Source organism: Dipodomys spectabilis, unplaced genomic scaffold (assembly GCF_019054845.1).
Source record: "Dipodomys spectabilis isolate Male_0828 unplaced genomic scaffold, ASM1905484v1 ptg000046l, whole genome shotgun sequence".
NCBI lineage: Eukaryota > Metazoa > Chordata > Mammalia > Rodentia > Heteromyidae > Dipodomys > Dipodomys spectabilis.
The window spans coordinates 361,235-381,340 of NW_024870723.1; the positions used below are offsets into that span (position 1 = coordinate 361,235).

Consider the following 20,106-nt stretch of genomic DNA (forward strand, 5'->3'; position numbering starts at 1 on the left):
ATTCATCCTCATTGATTTTTTATCATTCATTCATTGATATGTTATTCATTCATTCTCCATCATTCTTCCACTGTCATTCATTTGTTCCTTGTCAATTTGCTCATTCTCTCATTCATCCATTCATTCTGTCATTCACTCTGCCACTCACTCATTCTGTCATTCATTCTGCCATCCATTCATTCATTCTATCATTTGTTCATTTTGTATTTGTCATCCATTTGCCCCATTCATTCATTCATTCATTCTTTTATTAATTTATTCTGTCATTCACTCGTGCATTTTCCTCCATTTGTTCATTCTGTCATCTAGTCATTCATTTATTCTTAGCACTTGTGGAGTACTTCCTGGGCATCTGGCATTGAGCTCTCTGCTGGGAGACATTTTCCCTCCCTGCCATCCGGGATGCTGCTTGTATTTGCCTAGGGCTGGCTCAGGCCTGGGGCCTGGCAGCATGTTGCTATTCCTTGAGTGGCCCAAAGACTCATGAGCAACTCTTGAGGCCAAAAGGACTGAGGGTATCCCCTGCTAGAGTCTGTTCCTCACCCATGAAATAGGTACATGTGATGTGACAGTTTGCAAGGGTCTCTTATACATGGGCATATAAACTGTTGTTCACTAAATCCGATTCACAGCAGGTGTGCATGTGTGTGCATGTGTGAGCATGCAGGAGAATGTTGGAAAGAGCAGGAGAATGTGACCACTGAGTGTTTGCTGGTGTCCACAATCCCCACCTCCACAGTGGCAGATCCTCTTCCCCAGATCCTTGCACAGAGCTTTGTATACTGTAGGAGTTTCACAGAGAAAGCTGATGTGAATAGACTATGTCCCAGGTAGAGAACAGTCTGATGGTGACACCATCATGTGAGCTACAAAAGCAGTTGTAGACAGGAGAGCTGACAAGCTGAGAGGAAGGTCGCAATGCTGGGGAGGCCCGTGAGGGTCTCCTGAGAGAACCTGGTAAAGGTGGAGGAGTGGCACATCATGCTGAGATGCTGAAGATGAGTCCAGCCCTGCTCCAGCCCCACCTCCTGCCCCCACCACACCAGTTTAGCTCAGCATTGACATTGGTAAATAGAGATAACCACGTGTCTCTTTCAAAAGGTGGCTATTGGCACTGTGGCTGGCAGGGCCTGTGCTGGAGGAAGGCAAGCAAAGATTCAAACTACCAGGAGACACCAACATCCCCCACCTCACCCCCAGTAATGAAGATAAGTATTTAAAGGGGTGCCGACATCACTAAGTAACCCAGATACCTAGGTTTAATGCAATTCTTTTATTATCTTTGCACGGTTGTACAAAGGGGCTTTGAATAAAACATGTCCCATTATGTGTTCACAGCATCTTGATCTGTGTCACCCTGGCCACCATTCCCCCTCCCATCCATCCCAAACCCACCTGTCCCGGAATGTTTCCTACTTCCGTTTTCATGTCTGCACAGTGAGTGTTATAACAATATTCCTCCACCTTTCCTCTCTCCATTGTCCACCCTCCTCCTCCTTAGCTCCCACCCCACTGAGAGGAGACATGTTTCAGCTTCTTGGTATCCATTTCCTTGGAACGGTTTGTTTATGGTCCCAAGGGGCTACACCATGGAACCCACCCCTTAAAGCAATACTTTAAAAGTGTGGAAATAAATGCAAAAAAAAACAGCAACCGTGAACAAAACACCCCCCCCCCTCCAAAGAAATGTAAATAAAGACGGATGTGCCTGGCACAAAGTATGCAGCTCTAAAAAAGCACCTCAGCTATGATTGGACAAGGAGTTCTCAGCTTTCAGAAGGCCGAGGTGGTGTGTGTGTGTGTGTGTGTGTGTGTGTGTGTGTGTGTGTGGTGGGGGTCTCCCCCAGAAGAATGCACGAACGTGTACCGACGGTGTGCGCACACTTTGGGGGGGGGGTGTTCCAGCACTGCCGGCCAAATTCCTGGGACTTGAGAGCTGCAGCTGAACACAGGGGTGCGCGGGTGTGGCGGCGGCTGCGCCGGCCCCGCGAGCCCTGCGAGCCCCGCCGTCTCTCCCCGGGCTCCCCGGCACCAGGACCACAAGGCTGAGTGAGTCCCCGCAGCCCGGGGTGCTCTGCCCCCTGCAGGAAGCCGCGCGGAGCTATGCGGCTCCCTCCCACCTCCCCAGCCCAGCTCGGGTCTGGGACTTTTCCTCAAGTTTGTTGAAACCAGACACCTTGCTCCACCGTGCCCGCGTGCAGCCACGATTTAAAAGGCCGCCTTCAGAGCCCCCTCCCCGCTCCCTCCCCACCCCACCAGCAGAGACTTCAAAAGGCCCGGCGGGCACCGCGGGCCCCAGCACCTATGAGCCGCCCTCCGGAGCCCGGATCTCGCGCCAGAGCCGCAGGACCACGAGTGGCCCGAGTCTGAGCGCAGGCGGACCGGGCTGGCGGTGCAGGCCCGCGCGCCCATGCCCCTCCCGGCGCCGCTGCGCTCCGGGCGCCCGCGCCGCCGCGTTTAGGGAAGGGGACCACGCACCCCCGCCCCCGAGCCCGGGGCGGCGGGGACCCATGAATACAAATGCCGTTAGGCGCCCGTGGAAGGGTCGACCGGCCAGCCTCGCACTTAGGGACCCAGTAAGTGCTGTGTGTGTGTGGGGGGGGGGGTCCTTGGAGCGGTGGGAAGTACTGGTGTGTGTGTGTGTGTGTGTGTGTGTGTGTGCACGCGTAAAGGTGCTCGCGTTCGCCGACGTGGGTCCCAGCCTGGGGAGTCATGCATGCTTGCGCGTGCTCAGTGCAGGTAAGGGTGTGCGCGCGCGTGTGGAGGGAGATCTGGTTATGATCGTGTGCATTTGTGCGTGTGGAGGCAATCAGCGTGTGCATGGGTTTGCATGTGTGAAGTCTGAGGGTGCACGGAAGGGCAAGGCAGACATCCCCGAGATGTGTTTCCCAGGAAGAGTGCGTGGCAGTGCCCGCACGTGTGTATGTGTGTGTGTTCCTAAACGAGTTAGCTGAAGTGGAGGTGAGGGGTGTGTGTGTGTGTGTGAGAGAGAGAGAGAGTGAGAGAGAGAATTTGTCCGGGACTTTGCGGTAGGTCAAGCCTGCCGCTGCGTGTCCCAGTGTGGGGTGCCCAGTCTTGAGGGGCCTCGGGAGGGCTAACCCCCCCACCTTCTACAGAAGGCGACCAATGTTCTTGTGAAGGGTGGGGGAGGGGTCTCAGACGCTGGTGTTCGTGGGAGTCGAGACACCAAGTCCCGGTCTCAGTTCTGTGCCTGGAACTCTGGGATCCCCTCGGGAGTAGAGTCTCTTCCCCTTTCTCCCTCTACCCCCTCCCCCAGCTGTGCCCCTACCCCCATTTCGAGTACCCTCAATCTCACGAGCCCCAAACTCCTGGTCTCAGGACTGCGACCAAGCGTACCGCAACCGTGGGCAGCCACGTCTCCGTGCGTACTCCGTTTTCCGATCTTTCTGAGGAGGAGGAGGACGACGAGGAGGAGGAGGGGAGGGAGGGGGCGGGTGTCCCAGCCTGGGCTGTCGCGGGCCGGCTGGGGCTGTGTTCCCGACTGTGGCCGGCAGAGGGCAGCAAGGGGCAGCAGAGGGCGGCCCGGCGCGGGGAGGGGGGGGGAAGGTGGAGAGCTGCCGCGGGCCGAGACTTTAAATCGCCTTCATTTCCCCCAAATCCTTCCTTTTCCTCTCCTCCCCCAGGCCGGCGGGGAGGCCGCTTCCACCGCCCTCCGCGCGCCCTCACCCGGCCTGGCTCTGCCTCCGGGGACCGCCAGCAGCCCGCCTCCAAAAGTTTGATCATCTCCCTTCCCTTTCCTTTCTTTCTTTCTTCCCCCCCCTTGCTGCTTCTTGCTCTTTCGGTGGAAGCAGAAGAAGAGCGAGGCAGGGGCGCGCGCGGCGCCCGGACTCCTGGGACCATGGGCCCGGCGCGGGCGCCAGCGGGGCCCCGGCCACGCCGCCTGCCTGCTCGGACGCCCCTGGGCGCGGGGCTGCGCTGGGGGCGCGCGGGCCGCGCGCTCTGAGCCGGCCTGGCGCGGCGGGGCCACGGGGGGTGCCGGCGGCCCCATGGGGCGCGCCCACACTTGCCCCCCGGGCTCGGGAGCATGAAGTAGGGGCCTGCCATGGGAGCGGGATCGGCGCGGGGGGCCCGAGGCACAGCGGCAGCGGCGGCGGCGGCGGCGGGACGCGGGGGGTGAGTAAGGCGCTCGTGGACGCCCCCCTCCCCTGCCCTCCCTCCGCTCGGGTCTGCAGAGAGCCGGGCTTCCCGGCGGGTCGTCAGCTTCCCCCCCCCCCCCCCCGCCACCGCCCCGCACGCCAAGGGTTAACGCGGGGCTGCGCCCTGGGTCCCGGCGGCGTCGGCGGCCGCGGCGCACTCGGGCGGCGCGGGGCCGGGCTGCCCGCTCCCGTGGGGATGGACGCGAGCCGAGGAGGATGGGTGCAGAGCCAGCCCGGGGCGGGCGGGGGCGCTTGGGGCGCCTGGCGAGGGACGTGGTGGTGGGGTCTCCCGCGTCCGCAGGATCGAGCCTGTCCATCTCTGGTTCCATCTGTTCTTGGGAGGCTGTGGTCTCCAGGTCCGCGGGAAAGTCGGGGGAGGGGGTGCTCCTGGCTTAGTATCTGTGTGGTTCTGCACGTCCCAGAGTTTCTGGAAACCTCTGCGCCCTCCCCCCTCCCCCTCCGTGTATCTGCCTGGGTCTGTGTGTCCCAAACCTTTTCTCAGCTTTTCGGGGGGGGGGAGGGGAGGAGCTCTTGGTTCCCGTTCCTCTGCAGAGAGTAAGCGGGCAGGACGGAGAGCCAGCATGTCAGAGCATTCAGAAAGGCCTTGGGCCATCCCCAAGTCCGGCCTCTCCTTGTACAGATGTGGGGGAGACCGCCGGCCAGCACGGGGCAGGGAATCTCCGAGGCGGGGCTGCGCAGAGCTGGCATCCAGCGGCTGGGATTCCCGGCGAGGGCCGGGAAGTGTGTGTGTGTGTGTGTGTGTTGTGTGAGAGAGTGTGTGTGTGCAAGAGCGCGTGTGGGTGTGTGTGGGAGTGAGCGCGAGAAGGGAGCAGCCCTGGGAGGGGGCGGACTGTGGCTCACACACAGGACTTACTGTCTTACCATCCCGCCCCTGACCCTGGGGCTCCCTGGAGGCCGCTCAGAGCTGTAGCTCCGCCCACCCCGCCTTGCCACGCCCCCTTTGAGCTGGAATCAGGGGGATAAGCGCCCCTCCCCACTTCCCCATGTCTTGGCTTCTTGAGATCCTCCCCCCCCCCAATCGCTCACGCAGGCACACATACGCACACCCACTGCACACATACATACACAGCGGCCCTAGTGAGCACTCTATTGACTCACTTTCTCCAGAAGACCCCTTCTATGCCAGCAGCTGGACAGAGAAAGTGGTACCAGGGGAGCACATCTCTGGGGGGGTGGGGGGATGGAGGCAAGTGGGTGCTCACACTGATCCAGGGCCTAGTGTGCCTCCCTGGCCGCTGTGCCTGGGCCGCTGGCCACCAGTTCTGCCTTCAGACCATGTCCTCAAGCACCGTCTGGGAGTGCACCTTGGGCCTGCTTGTCTTTCCTTTCCTCCTTGAGTTCAGGGCTTTCTTCTCTGTTCCTCCACACTGCCGTTCTTCCCATGTTCCTCCACAGCAGCCGTCAGGGGCCGGAGGAGCACTGGATGGTCCCTGCCTTTGAAATGCCACTCGTTTTCTGTGTCTCTGGTTATTGTGTTGGCAGATTTCTCAACTTCCATCTCTTGGTCCCCTCGCTGTGGGACCTCACCAGCCTCAGCTGCTATATAGAACAGAGAGCAGGAACCTGAGGACGTGGTGACTTACGTTTGAATCCTGCCACTGTCCTAGAAGCTAGGCCAGGCCTCCTGCCTTTCCACTTCTGTTTTCTTAGTGACAGAACAGGCATCCATGCCCCCCAGTAACACCACCAGGGTTTGCAAGGCTTTGTGGGAGCCTGCTTGCAGAGGGCTGAGCACACTGCCTGGCATGCAGTAAGTGCTCACTAAATGGCAGCTGTTAGATGCATTATGACTTGCTTCATCTTGAATGGGCCAGTGAGTCAATGGGAAAGTTCTGGGCTGTATCCTGTCCAGACAGATGACCCATGTGTCCGTGTGTGCCGGAGGAAGAGGTGGAAGGTGTGAAAGACTTGGGTGTGGCCATCAGGACATACAGGATTTGGTGGGGTCACAAAGGTCCAACTGTCTATGCTGCGCTTGGGAGAAGGGCTGAGCGTGGACTGCAGAGGCTGCCTTCCCCCCCGTGGGCTCCGTGAATATTCAGGACTTGTGTCGCTTGGGAAAAGCATCTAGATAGTTGCAGGTTCAGGCCTCCACTCGACCAGGAGCAGCCGTGCGTGTTGAGCTGGCAGGGGCCAGGAATACCTAGATTCATCCTTGGAGGACTTCGTGGCCAAGACTCCCCTCCTCCCAGCTCCTGTTTGGGCTCCCCTGTCTCTGTGTTCTGTTCTTCCCTGAATTGTGGAGCCCTGGGGCCAGAGCCAAGGCCCACGAGGCAGTGGTGAAAACAAGTCTGGAGAACAAAGCCAGAGGCAGCTCAGGCACTCGGCGCTAGGAACAGTAGCCTAAACAGGACTGGGACCAAAGAAAGAAGCGCAGCTTCTTCCCTCCAGAGCCAACTTTCCAGGCCCGGGCTTAGTCAGATGGCTTGCTGGCTCCCAGCTGCATCTCTCGGATCCTGTTGGTGAAAGCTGGGACTTCAGTTTCTGGAAAGTGGAAGTCTTTACAAGTGTCCAGTTTCTTCTCCACGGGGGACAGGTCAAATGAGAACTCTTGTTAAGTGGTAGAGGCTTAGCGCAGTGGTGGCTTTGGGCAAGTGACTTCCCTCTGGGCCATAGCTGCCCATCTCTCCAAAGAGGCAGTGGGGCTAGAATCTGATCTCTAGTGATTGGGGGAAGTCTATGTGTCATTTACCCAGAATCCTGACCAAGATCCGGGGGCATGTGTGGAGAGTAATGAGCTACAGATTCTTTTCCTAGCAGGTTTTCACGGGTTCCTTTCTTCAATGAGATGCAGCTAAAGTGCAGATTCGATCCCATCTCCCATGTGTGTCTTCTTTCTTTTGCCCTTTGGGGCTCAGTTACCCTCAAGGGTTCCTGTAATTTATCCCTGTAATTAACTCTCAATTGCTCCACAAAAGTCATCTGGGCATAACCACAGCCAGAACACTGGCCCTGAAAGGCCCTTATGGGGCTTGCCCCTCCCCTCTTCTCTCTCCCTTCTCCTCTCTAGCTCTCTAGCAGCTGGAAGAGATGAGCAGAAGTGACACAGTGCCAGCGAAGCACTCGAAGACTGACGGCTGGTGCCAGGAAAGGGTCAGGGAGAGAGGAAGTTGGAGGGAAAGTGACAGAAAAGAATGATGACCCAGGAACAGAGGGAAGTGGAAGGGGCAGTGAATGGCAGGAGTAACTAACTGCAGGACTTCTCAGAGCCTTAGAGGGATGTAGGTGTGCTGCAGAAAGATGCTGGGAAAAGCCTTCCCCAGGCCTCAGTTTCCTGGAGTATCTTCCTGGTAGGAAATATCAAAAGAGAAGGATGCATGATAAATTGAGGAGGAAGCTCCTACTCTTCTCTGGCCAATTCCACTTTGTCAAATAAAACATAGCTGCCTGTTATAACTTCCCAGAGTCACAAGGCTGCCCTTGGCTTCCTGCAGGACAGCCAGGCCAGAGGGGCCTGCCATTCATGCCAGGCAATCTCAGCGTGGCTGGACACTCAAGTTTTCAGTGACAGCCGTGGTAGTGATGCAGAGGTCAGGCCCATGAAGAAGGCTCCATGCAGTGGCAGCAGATCTGACAGAGAGAGGATCGAGGTCCTCCAGGGCCGGCCCTAGAAAAGCCAGAGCAGGGATGCAGGCTTGGAGACTGGAAAAATCCTGTCCAGAGTCCCTGTGATATCTGGTAATACCCATTTGCCTTGCAGAAGTCTGAACGCGCGCACGCGCACACACACACACACACACACACACACACACACCCCGAATGCCCCCCCCCCCACACACACACCGAATGCCTGCCCAGGGCAAGGGAGACAGGAAAGAAAGGGACAGATGGAGATGGCTTTGCCCTCTGGGATACCCATGTGGTGGGGACATAACAAAGGATACAAGGCATCCGTCTTAACAGGTGGTGCCAATTGACCGGCCAAAGGAAAAGGGTCCTTAGCATCCACCACTGCTTCAGCCAGCGTGCCTTCAGCTGCGAGTAATTGCAGACTCAACTCAACATGACTTAAACAATAAGGCCTGGAGAGGGATCAGGTGTAGGGTTGGTTAATTCAGCATCTTTCCAGTCTAATCCAACACCCATGATTTTTCCTTCCTTCTACTCCTCAATGGGACTTGCTACCTCACGTGCATAAAATGGCTGTAGCAACTCCAAGCAGTATGTCCTCCCCCAACAACACGCAGAGGCTAGAAGAAAACCTCTCTGTTCTTTTGAAACACTTCCCCTGGATGCCTGACAGGCATCGCTCACATCTCATTGACCACATTTGAGTCATATATGCATGCTTAAATCAGCCACTGGCAAGGCAAACGAAGTTCCCAGAAGTGGCTTTGGCACATCCAACTTTACCCAGGGTCCTGTGAAGCCCTGGATTAGAGAGCACTTTCTCTCTCAGCATTAAGGTCATAATTGCTATTCTCTTTGACAGCAGAGGAAGGAAGGAAGTTCGAGGGATGTGAGCTTGTTTTCTAAGGTGCTCTGAGAGCCTGGATAGAACCTGGGTCGCCCTCAACATGGGCTCTGGGGTTCCTTAATGGCATGACACCAATCTTGGCCTTGCTCTTGGGAAAGGATGCTGGGCCTTTCCCAGCCTCAGGTCTCACCAGCCACCTGGCCTTGCTCTCCCTGTCTGCATCCCAGCCATCTCTGGCTACCTGCTGCCCTCTCTTCTGCTTGCCCGGGGATCAGATGCTCTGGGTGGCTTCAGGTGTCAGTAGTGGCTGCTCCCACAGGAAGATGAAATCAGATCGTTGCCTGTGACCCTCTTGGCAAAAGTCCCCGAGTGGAGCTTTAACTCTTCCTGTCCCAGCCTGTGGAGGCAGCCAGGACCAGCTCCAGAGCACTTTTTGTGGCTGGCATCAGAGTGAGCCCTAAACATGCATGAGCTGACTTAAGCCCCGGTGCCTGGTGTTCAGGATAGGGAGGGTCAGCCCGTTTGCAGAGGATGAGCTGGGCTCAGGGAGGCTATGTGACTCATCTGGGGTCACACAGCTGGGAAGTCCCAGGACTAGATTAGCAGTGGGGCTGCCTGGCTCCCTCCCAATTACCCTAAGCTTGAAGCCAGCTATGGCAGTACCTACCACCTAGGAAGGGGTCTCCTCTCTTCTCTGCCCTTTTAGGACATGATCATGGAAGCAGCCCTGGCCTGCCATCTGTGGGCTGGTGTCTAGGGAAGGGTTTCCCATACAGTTGTGCACATGGGGAGACTTGTGTCCAGGGAGGGGGAGGAGCTGGGTTCTGAGCTTCCTGACCTTGCTTTCTACATCTGTAAGAAGAAGCTGGACTAGTATTCCACGGGCCCTGCTCTGTGGTGGAGGCCATGACTGTAGCTTGAAAGCTTGAAAGCATCCAGGGGGTAGGGGCTGCTCTAAGGCCCCTTGCCTCCTGCCTTCTGCAGTAGAGACAAGTGGAATGAGGGCTGGTCTGCCCTTCCTCCTGCCACTCCCCCACCCCTGCCTCCCTACCCCCGGACGGAAGCTGATGCCCGCTTGTGTCTGTCTCCAGGGGGTTTCTCTTCGCCTGGATCTTGGTCTCGTTTGCCTGTCACCTGGCCTCCACCCAAGGAGCTCCTGAAGGTAATTCTGTCTTCTCTTTGTCCAGGGACAGACAAAGGAGGGCGGAAGGAGCCCGAGAACTCAGGTATAGCAGATATCTATGGCCTGACTTGGAAGTCAGGGTCTCAGTTTTCCCATCAGGAGAATGGAGTCAATTATGGGTACATCCCTTTTGGGGCTTGAAGGGAGCTTTTGAGGGCTCTGAATAGGAACGAGGAAGGACCATTCTGGGCACCTGGGCCAATTTCAGTGTATACTTAGGCTTCGCTGTCCTTATTTGTCCCATCAGTACTTTGAGAACTGCTTCTAAGGGACATGAAGGCCACACATGTCATCGATCATGGCCTGGGACCCTTCCTGAGAGGTCTTGCTTTCCCGCCTGTCTCTGAGGAGCTGTCCAGGGGACCAGGACAGCCGTAGGCTGGACTCATAGCTGCCCATGCAAACCCAAACCTCCCCCACATCTGTTTGTCAAGAGGCCACGATGCCTCTTAAAATAGCCACTCCTCCCCCCCCCCTTCCTCCACAGCTGCATGCATTCTGGAGCAGGCAACAGGCACTCTGGGTATCCCTGTGGGCTGACCTGGCCCCTGGGCAGGGATTGGGTCCCTGGGAGGGGAGGGCCATACCCGGAAGAGACTTCTGAAGCCTGGCAATATTTTGCACACGTCATATTTTCCAAGCTTGCTGTTTCCCCTGACAAAGTAGGTGAACAGCTGTCCAGAGTCCTGAGTCAGGCATGGGGGTGGGAGAGCAGAGCTGTACCCGGCCAGGTTTATGTAATAAAGGGATCTCACTCTGGCCAGCTGGCCTGGCCTTCACATCTTGGTGTAAGGCTGAGTTCATTCCCTGTCCCCCGGCTCTGCCCCTCACCAGGACTCTGGATATGTCTCCCCTCTGGTGGTTAGGAACAGGGGGTCCAGGTTCTTACTTCAGTGGTGCCATCAAAGCCACACAACTTGGGTGAAGTTATTGCCTCGAACTCCTCTGCCCAGTGGGCACCAGCAGATCTTGGGGGCACGAGTGAGGAGATGCACACAAGGCATGCTTGTTTGAATTGTTTTTATCAATGACTTTGTTCCCTGAGAGATTTGGGTAAGCACGGTCCTTCCCTACTCCCTGGGGCTTGCAGAGCTGAGAGAACTCACAGCAGACCCTGACTCAGAGTGTGGGGCTTTAGCAATAGTCTTCTGGGACCCCTGGAGACTGCCTACTATTCAGCCTTGGAGCCCAGCCAGAGAGGGTGAGAAGGGACCCTCACCTATCTGCCTGCCGTGGCTCTGGTTCTCCCTGGGCTGCTCTGGCTGGCTACAAACCATGATCCTCTTGAGTAGCTAGGGTCATGTGTGAGCCACTGGCGCCTGGCCAGACTCTTTTCTTAAAACAAGTATATTCATTCACGGAATCATGCCAACATACTTCTGAGATGGGTTCTCTAATTGATAGAGGGGGGAAATGAAGCACTCAAGTTTCAGGGTTAAGAAAAGGCAGAGTTGGGACTTGAACCCAGGAAGTCGATGTTTTTAGCCTTCACCTGCAAGGCCATGCAGCTGGACAAGGGGCTGTAGTACAGATCAGAGGGTGACAATGCCAGCCTGGATGTGTGAGGAGAACCCCGTGGCTAACGGTGTCATGTTCATGTTAACTGTTCACTTCTCTCCCCTTCCCTCCCAGATGTGGACGTCCTCCAGAGGCTGGGCCTCAGCTGGACAAAGGCAGGGGGCAGCCGGAGCCCTGTGCCCCCGGGCATCATTCCATTCCAGTCAGGCTTCATCTTCACGCAGCGGGCCCGGCTGCAGGCCCCCACGGCCGCTGTCCTTCCTGCTGCCCTGGGTACAAAGCTGGCGCTGGTGCTGAGCCTCTGCTCCCACCGTGTGAACCATGCCTTCCTCTTCGCCGTCCGCAACCGGAGGCATAGGCTGCAGCTGGGTCTGCAGTTCCTCCCGGGCAAGACGGTCGTCCACCTGGGGCCCCGGCGCTCTGTGGCCTTCGACCTCGACCTGCACGACGGGCGCTGGCATCACCTGGCCCTCGAGTTCCGCAGCCGCTCCGTCACCCTGGTGACGGCCTGTGGACGCCGCCGCGTGCCCATCCCGCTGCCTTTCCAGAGGGACCCCACGCTTGACCCCCAGGGCTCCTTCCTCCTGGGGAAGATGAGTCCTCACGCCGTCCAGTTTGAGGGTGCCCTCTGCCAGTTCAGTGTCCACCCCGTGGCGCAGGTCGCTCATAATTACTGTGCCCATTTGAGGCGGCAGTGTGGACGCGCCGATCTGTACCGGCCCCAACTGGGGGCCCCCTTCCCTCGGGACTCTGGCAGTCCCTTTGCCTTCCAGCCTGACTTGGCCTTTCTTGGTCTGGAAAACCTCACCTCTGCCACCCCAGCCCTGGGGACACGACCCACAGGCAGGGTGCCCACAGCAACGGTGGCTCCGGCCACACCCCTCAAGCCCCTAAGGACTAACCCTGGAGACCCTCCTCAGCATAGTGCTAGGGGAGACCCAGCCTGGACCCCACTGCCACCTGCGAAGCTGTCCACCAGAAAAGCACCTCCTCCCCTGCCCCCGGCATCTCTGAACAGCGCCACCCAAACTCCTCGTCCTGCTGTTGCCCAGCCACGGCAGAAGATCTCAGCCACCAAGAACCCTAAGCCTTCAGCTCCTTCAGTCACCCATGCCAAAAGCCCCCATCCTACCCTGAAGACAGCTCCCCCTTCATTCACAAAGTCAGCCCCACCCTCCCAGAAGCCAGTGCGTCCCACCTCCGTCCCGGCTCTTGCCATAGCTTCTGGTGCCCAGGGGAAGCCAACGCAGAGGGGTCCCCAGACACCACGACCTCCACTGCCCAGTGCCCGGCCCCTGCCACCTGCCTCCGGCTCCTCTAAAAAGTCTATTCCCCCAGTAGCCCAAACAGAGGCCAAGCTGACCAGCCGTGCTGGCAAGCCAGTCTCTGCCCGTCCCAGCACCCCCAAACCTCCCCAGGCCACTATTTTGCACCAGTCTCCTGCCCTCAGTTCTGGCTCCACCAGAACCGCTCGGCCAGCAGCCACCACCATCGTGTCTCCAACCTCACACACTGGAACTCCCAGAACAGCACCTCCTACCTTTGCTCTTGGTCCAGTCGCCACTGGAAGCAAGAAGCCCACCGGATTGGAGGCCTCCAAGAAAGCAGGGTCCAAGAGCAGTCCCCGGAATCCTGTTCCCTTCTGGTCTGGGGAAACATTCGGGGATGTCCCACTGAGAGACTTGACCACCAGGCCCAGTCGGCAGACTACTCCAGCTCCGGTTTTGGCTCCAGCGCGAGTTCTGAGCTCCAGTTCCTGGCCCACGAACAGCGGCTACTCTTTCTTTCACCTTGCCGGACCCACACCTTTCCCCCTGCTGTTGGGACCTCCAGGACCCAAGGGAGACTGTGGCTTGCCAGTAAGTCTGGTGGGGTCTGGGTGGGTGGGCAGTTTGGAACAAGAGGCTGGGAACTCTATCATCCTAATTACTTAGGAAGCATAAGTAGGTGGATTGCTGTCCAGGCCAGCCTGGGAGGTGAGGGGGGAGGGGAGTGTGTTGGGGGGGGGGGGTCAAGACCTTATTTGAAAAAGAATCAATGCAAAAAGAGCTGGGGCATAGCTTAAGTGGTAGAGTGCCTACTTAGCAAGCATACAGTCCTGAGTTCAAACCCCCTAAGAAGAAGAATAAATAAAAAGAGAGACTGCTGCTGGTAATGGCAAGGGAAAAAGTGCAAACTAGAACCAGGAGCTGGTTGTAGGTCAAGCCTTGACTTGAACCCAGTTCCTGTCACCGGATCCCCTGTCTCTATGATTGCACATTTTGCTGTAGATTCATGAGCCATTGACACCACTGAGGAGTGATAACCCCCACCCTGAAAACAACAACAACAACAACAACAACAATCTCTGGGCTTTGGTTGGCCCAGGTTCAAGGTCATTTGCTGCTAACCCAACTGCAAAGGCCGAGTGGCTTCAGAAAGGCAATAACAGATTGGCCCTTGTCTTAGAGAAGCAGCCAAGTAGTCTCTGGAACCAGCCCTCCTGCTCCTGACCCGGCCTCAGTAGCCAGCAGCTTGTCTGGGAGTTGTGGACAAAGGTTGCGGAGGACAAGCTCTAGATATGTTTTGCTTGGCACAGGCAACATTCTTTAAAAGAAAATCTAGTTGTTACTGACATTTAAAAATGGTCAATGAGACTTGTAGAACTCATTTTTTTTTGGGAAAATGGGAGATAGGGTGGCCTTTAAGTGGCCCCAGCAGATGGGACAGGCTTCCTGTACCCACGGGTTCCCCCTCCTCCCATTTGAGTATTCCAGCACACTGCTTACCTGCCTGGCTGGTACCCATAGGCATTTGATTTGTGTCCCCTAGGAAAGGAGTCCATGATAAGGAAAGTCAGCATGGGTGAGAGGAACAAGGAAAGAAGGAAGGAAGAAAGGAGGGAAAGAGGGAGGAAGGGAAGGAAAGAAGGAAAAAGGGAAGAAGGGAGAAAGGGAGGGAAGATGGGAGGGCAGAAGGAAAGAAACATTCCTGTACAGGAGATGGTCTCAAGGTTGATATCTCTGGTTTGCCTCTAGAACTGTCTCTAGGGGCAACGACCTTCCCACAGCTGGAAGGCAATTCCTCTGGGTGGGGATTGGTGGGATGGAGCTTCCAGAAGGCTCCAGCAGCCTCTGTTCTCTCCTCCTTCAATGGAGATGACCATCATGCAGTGGCCTTTCCCCCCTCCCTGGAGCTGGGTCTCCCACTGGGCTCTGTGTTTGAGGTTAGGGCTCCCACAATGTGGAGACAGTGGCAGATGCTGGGAATTCCCGGGCCTTACAAACACACTTCCTGAGTTTGAATAATCATAAGGAATAATATTTATTCAGTTCCGTCTCCAAGGGGATGGAGAATCCGCCTTTATTATAACCATATTGGAGGCTTTATGGAAATGCTATGCATTGCTTTACAATTATGTCAACATTCTGCTCAAGTTCCATGTTCTGAAGCTGGCAGCCCTGAGATCCCGGAGCTACCATAGTCCCAAGAAAAGGACAAGGAGCCTTTTTACTTCCCAGACTGCTCAGACTGACCCTGGCCCTAGGTGGCCTTGGTCCTGACAAGCCAGTTTCCCAAACTGTGCTCAGGCCATGAGGCTGAAAGGGGTGAATTGTCACCTTCTGACAGGCCAGAGGAGCCTTGGGCCCAAGCTCAGACCACACAGCAGGCCCTGGCCAAGTAGAGGAAACCAGTCCTCCCTCTCCAGGCCATTGGCAGTATAGAGCGAGGCCAAGGCCATGGCCAGGCAAGCAGAACTGAAGCAAGAGCAAGTAGGGTATAAGGACCTGCCTCAGGCATACATATGCCAGAACTATTCTTTCCCTTGGCATTTGAGTCTAGCCTGCCAGTTCCTCCTTGAGCTTCTCTATTAAGAAAATACTGGGGTTGGCTCAGTTAGTTGACCCCTGTAGGGTAGGTTCAACCCTCCCCCTTGGGCAGATGAAGAGACAGAAGACTGTGGCCAGAGAGGACCAGGACAAGCCACACAGCACATAGGAGGCTGAGTTGAAATGTATACTTTAGGCTCACACTCAGTATATCTTGCGTGTCTACTCTGAGACTCGGGGCTGGGAGGTGGGAGCTTCCTAGGTGAAGCCACTCTGTCCTTGGCCTCGGAGGGAGAGCTCAATGTAAAAGAATCCTTTGTTTCCATGACTGGTTGAATTGAGGAGCTACTTCCTCCTGCATGGAATCTCTATTGGTTGATTGGGACAGAATGCATGTGCCAGTCCTGCCTCCCCTCCCCCACACCCCCCTAGAGTGTTCTGAGGTGGGTCAGACCAGGGACTTGTTCCAGCATGTTCTTGAAGAGGCTGGGATGCTGCTCGGAGTTCCTAACCTCAAGCTAAGGCCAAAGCTCTTTCTGTCCCTCCAGCCCTGATTGCCAAGGGCAAGAGAGAGGATGGCACCTGTCTACCCAGGTGCTGTCTCTGCCTTATACCCTCATCTGCACCCCAGCTTGGAACCTGGCCCACGTCAACTAGGAACCAGGAATCTTTGGCTATGTGTGGAATGATGCTGGAAGAGGCATCTTTGAGCAACGATGGCATGAATACCCATCCTCCTGCTTCCTCCCTTATCTTCTCTGAGCCGTTCAGGATCTGAGCCCAGAGACCCTGTATGACAGACTTGGGTTCACATCCTAGCTCCACCAGTCACTCTGGGCTTTACCTACGCTGAAGTGCCATTTCTGTAGACCATCTCTCCTGAAAATTTGCCCAGTTGTGTGGGCAGCTGCTGTAGGAAGGAGGGCTGTGGCTCCATCTCTGCTTATGCAGCAGGATTTTTTTTGGTGGGAGGAGGGGATTCTCTGCCGGGGCTCTCTCTGTAATAGGTGCTGGGGAAAGGAGCTTGAGAGAGTTCTGGGGCTGGGGCTGCCAGCTTCCATGATCCTCAGGCGGGAGCAGGAGGCTGCCTGTCAGAGGCCAAGACAGCTCGGTGAGGCCTGCCAATTGTGGGAGCCACCATGTGAGCTGATCTGTGGGAGTCCCAGGAGGGGAGTATGGAAAAGCTGAGCCGGGCAGGGAGGCTGTGGCTCACAGAGCTGCACAGAAGCTACACAGAAGCCCTACCAGGGAGGAGGTGAGGCGCCTTCTTATTCATCCACCATCCGGCCTCTGGCATTTGCACACACTGCGCCTCTGTTAGCATCACCTTGGGGAGGCTGGCTGAGGCCTAGCCGCAGCAAAGGCTCTGTGACTATCTGTGAAATGATGGAAGAAATCAGATCCTTACAAATACCAGGTTGTTTCTACTCCCACACCAGCCTCCCATGGTTACATAGAATTTGAGAGGCCCTGTGGCTAAGCAAAGCATGTAAGCTTTGATTTGGGATGACCTGGATGGGAACCAGCCATCCGTTCTTTCTTAGCACGAATGTTGATGGAATACCTGGATACATGGTGCTGTGTGACTCTTGGCAGATCACTTGACTTCTCGGAGCCTTCATTTGTTTCTGCCCTGGTACATGAGGATATGGTATGACGTACCTATGGCTTCAGTGAGATGATGTAACCAGAATTGGGACCTGGATCTGAGTAGGCTGCCAGGGCTTTGATTGGTGCTAATGGTGGGGTTTGAGTGGGGAAATTGTTGGGGCTCATGGGTAGAGCAAGGAGAATTCAGATGAGAGTGGGTAAGTGATGCCATAGGTCTGCTGCAGAGGAGGGATTTAGGGGTGACCTCCTCTACTTTCTCTACTTGCACTCAGCGTACTTCTGGACTGGCTTTGATAGTGTACTGGGTACTTCCTGCCATCTCTGGGGCCCTCAGACTTCCTATGGGGAGAAGTGGCGATCAGAGCCTGAGATCGCCCCAGGCATGGTGTCATTGAGATACAGGAATGTGGACAGCTGCCTTGCCCAGCTTTGGCAGGCCCTGGAGGCTCATGCCGTGAACAGGACAAAGTCTATGCTGGCCTGTGAGCTCCAGCAGGGCATAGGGGTGAGGTGGCATCTTAGGAGGAGGCGTTATGGTTTTCTATGTATAATACAGAAGGAACCAGCAGGGGCTGGTGATGCCCAGGGTCCTGGGAATGCAGCAAAGTGTCATCTGTGGCAACCAGACCTGAGGGAAGCAGAAGAAGGGGAGAGGGATGTCTCACACCTGGGATCATAGTAAAGCTCAACAGGGAGGGCCCGGGTGAAAAATACTCTGTCCTTTCCCTGCCACCAGCAAGCATCTGCTTGGTGACAGGTGCAGGGCCGGGGATGGGAAGCGCAGGGATGGGGGGGGGGGGGGGGTCTCCGTCTCCATTAGCCAAACTCCACTGGAAGCCAGAGAGCCGACATGCAGAGTCTGGCACACAGTCTGCAGAACTCATCCCCCAGGGCAAGGGAAGAAGCCAGTGAGTACCTGTTCTGGCAGAAGCTAGGTTCTTGTGTACTCCTTTCAAAGCTGGACACACAGAGGGCAAGGTATTGCAACCTGGGCCACACACAGAACTGGATTCCTATGAATTCCTGTGGGACAGCTCTGTCCCTCAGGCCCCTAGATGCTCTGCACTGGGTGGCGAGTCTTGGGAATAATTGGAGCTCAGTGGTCACAGGGGATGGCCCTTTCAGGCCTCCTGCTCACCCTCACGAGGCTATAGGCCCAGAGCAGAAGCCCCGAGACCCCGAGGTCATTGCTCAGGCTACATGGCAGTGAATAGCATCCCCAGGCGTGGACTCTGAGCTCGCAGATCCCAGGCCTGTGAAATGTCTCCTTGCTCCCTGACTGTTAGGAAGATGCCAGCCAGAACTTACTTCTTTCTGCAAGACCAGCTGGGCACAAGGGTGGTCTTGTTCTGTGTGAAGGGGTTTCTCTAGGTCTGGCTGCTGGAGGCCAAGACTCTGAGGAGGCAGGGCAGGGGGAAGGCCAGAGGAGTGGCTGGAGTTTCCATCACCATGTGTGCGTGCACCCAAGTCCAGGCCTCCTCTGCCTCCCCAGCCAGGCAGGCCTGCAGCCCCTGCTCCCTGCCCCCTCTGCCCTGCACCCTCTCTGAGGCCCCGTTGTTTGCAGCGTGGAGTGGAAAATCCCACCCCGGCCCGTGAATCATCCCAGAGTCACCACTCAGGCTTCAGGCCTGGAAAGAAACGGCAGCATTTTTCCACTGCATGGAGAACAGGCAGGGGCTTGGCTGCAGGAGGGGGCACAGGGCAGCTGCCCTCCCCTGTGTTAACAAAGTGGGCACTGAGCAGATGGGGGCCAGTCGAGCCTCCTGCACTGAGCTGCATGGAGGTGCCCAGCCCCGAAGCTGATGGAGTGGAGGGACTAAAGAGGCCACAGCTGGGGGTGGGGGGAGGAGGAAGGGTGGGGGACTGGACTGTCACAAGTCAGGCTCCCGGCTGATGTCACCAGGCTGGCCTCTGGGTCTTGACTGGTACTGTAGATGTGGTGGATGACGTCAGAGTCCAGCGCAGATGCCCCCATTTCTAGGGTGGGAGAAATGGCAAGAGTGCAGACTTCCCCAGCTCCGTCTGTCCCACACGGGCACCTGCCCCTCCCCTCAGCCCTGTGGCAGGACCTTCTCTGAATAATGTCACTTTTCTTCTACCTAATGACCCTGACCCCAGCTCCCCTAAACCTAGAAAATGCCAGTGTCCAAGTGGTTTTTTTGGGGGGGGGAGTGATCACTTTGTAGATACCCACAGAAGGAGGACCCTTGAAGCTACACATCTAAAGAGCACTGTGTGGGGGGAAGCTGCCCTGAGAAGGAAAATAAGCCCAGTGGTGTTGGGTTTGAATGTAGTCTCTGCCTCTTGTTAGCTGTGTGGTCTTGGGCAAATCCCTTTGCCTCTCTGAGCCATCTCTGGCTTCTTACCTATCAGAAGGGCACAGCAATACGTAGCCTTTGCCCAGAGCATTTCCCCTTTAATTCTGGGTCACCTGGGAGAATTGGGTCAAGGGGGGCTTTCTAGGAAATGGGCAGCATGTTCTTTTTCTTCCCCCTCCAACACAGATGTAGAAAGGAGAAGGTGGCTTAAGCTTTGGAGTAGGAAAGTTCCAGGAGCTGCTCCCTAGAAGTAACAGCATTGAGCATTCACTGTGCCAGGCACCGGATTAGCGCGTTTACAGATTATCTGCGGCTGGGTGCTATTATTACCCTCATCTGACAGTTATGCCGGCCTGGAGACAGGAAGTAGCTGGCACAGTGCCACTCAACTAGTACACGGGGTGCCCAGCATGAGCCCAAGGCTGCGTTTTACACCATGGCTCCCACCAAAGCCAGCTCGGGAAAAGGGGAGGACACCCTGGCCTCATCCCCAAACCCACAAGCCAGAACTAGAAATGATCACCCAGCCCTGAGTTCAAGTTCAAGTGTGTGTGCAGGATGGCCAGGGGCAGTCTTGCCCACAGGTTGGCTGTGGGCACAAGACTTAGAGGAGCCTAGAACTTGCCTGAGGCCATGCTAGGGCTCCTCCTGCCTGCCCTGGGGCTCTTGTCCCATATCTGCTCATCTGGATCTCTCCGGTGAATTTTACTTATGGATGAGTGGTCCCGGATGTGTTCATAGGCCAGAACTCCCCGCCGAGGCTGCCCAGCGTGAGATTGGGATTAATTACCAGCCAAAAAGCTCACTGAGTTTTCAACACTGGGTCTAACTCTGGGCAGGAGACCTGGAATCTTTGCTGATCATTACTTGAAACAAATGAATTCCCCAGGCCTCACACATCCTCGAAAGCTGGGCTTCCTTGAAGGCCCTGGGCTCCCGTTTGTCACTTGAGACGCTGGTTAATCCTTTTACTGCTTCTGGGGGTGAAATGAGACAGCGGCTGTTGTATCCATTTTAAAGGGGACTCAGACAGGCGGAAGGGATTGTACAAAGCCCCCAGCTCCGACATCGG

General features: G+C 56.3%; 1 protein-coding gene across 1 annotated transcript in view; it reads left to right on the top strand.

The window, feature by feature from the left end:
* Positions 1-20,106, top strand: part of Col27a1 (collagen type XXVII alpha 1 chain) — a 131,611-nt gene that overhangs the window by 16,208 nt on the left and 95,297 nt on the right. The window contains exons 3-6 of the mRNA XM_042678649.1: positions 2,260-2,364; positions 3,278-3,386; positions 9,687-9,757; positions 11,411-13,155. Of these exons, the coding sequence (XP_042534583.1) occupies positions 2,260-2,364; positions 3,278-3,386; positions 9,687-9,757; positions 11,411-13,155 (2,030 nt within the window). The remainder of the gene's footprint in view (positions 1-2,259; positions 2,365-3,277; positions 3,387-9,686; positions 9,758-11,410; positions 13,156-20,106) is intronic.